Source organism: Myotis lucifugus, unplaced genomic scaffold (genome assembly GCF_000147115.1).
Source record: "Myotis lucifugus unplaced genomic scaffold, Myoluc2.0 scaffold_162, whole genome shotgun sequence".
Classification (NCBI taxonomy): Eukaryota; Metazoa; Chordata; class Mammalia; order Chiroptera; family Vespertilionidae; genus Myotis; species Myotis lucifugus.
The window spans coordinates 1596256-1597107 of NW_005871210.1; the positions used below are offsets into that span (position 1 = coordinate 1596256).

At 54.5% G+C, this 852-nt stretch overlaps 1 protein-coding gene across 1 annotated transcript in view; it reads right to left on the reverse strand.

Annotated features, from left to right (window-relative positions):
• Nucleotides 1–591: 591 nt before the first annotated feature.
• Nucleotides 592–852, reverse strand: part of CALHM3 (calcium homeostasis modulator 3) — a 6302-nt gene continuing 6041 nt past the window's right edge. Inside the window, 1 exon segment of the mRNA XM_006095941.1 lies at nt 592–829. Coding sequence (XP_006096003.1) covers nt 592–829 — 238 coding nt within the window.

The following is an 852-nucleotide window of genomic DNA, read 5'->3' on the forward strand; positions in this document are numbered from 1 at the left end:
GACTCAAAGGTCCCAGGTTCGATTCTGGTCAAGGGCATGTACCTGGGTTGCGGGCACATCCCCAGTAGGGGGTGTCCAGGAGGCAGCTGATCCATGTTTCTCTCTCATCGATGTTTCTAACTCTCTATCCCTCTCCCTTCCTCTCTGTAAAAAATCAATAAAATATATTAAAAAAATAATGCGGATTAACCATTAACCGGTTAATAGTGCGGATACGGGTTAACATGTTATGCGCTTGACTGACACTATACTTCCCATCCGGAAGACAAAGCAGGCTGGGCGCTTAATGTGTTAATAACGCGGGATAACCATAACCGGCTAATAATGCGGCTTTTGTGATCAAAGAAAACACGATAATTTCAAGAAAAACATCAAAAGTGCTTTATTCAAAGTAATGTCCATCGATAGCACTTTTCTTCAAAATAAAGTAATGAATTAAAACTTCCCGCAAATGCTTTTTTTTTTTGGCACGAAATTCGACATTTCGTGGAAGGGGGCCCACAAGGGTTAGGCTGCCCTGCCTCGGGTTCCTACAGCCTGGTCAGCACCGCCACTACCCGTGGGGACCGACCGTGCGCCGGGGAGGGGAGGCTACACGTCCGTGTGCTGGGACAGCCTGGTCCCGGGCGCCGCCGGGGGAGCGCGGTGGCTGAGGCCACGCCCCCCGAGGCCGGGGGGTGCCGCCAGGTCCAGAGGCGGTTTCCGTGAGTACCAGGTGCTCAGGAGATGGTTCACCTGCTCCCGGCTGGAGACTGCGCGCAGGTGGGCTTTCCCACTTTCGCCGTCCATGCCCTCCGGGGCTCTGACGTCTCCGGGGGCTCTGACGCCCCTGCCCGCGGGGTCCCGCCCCAG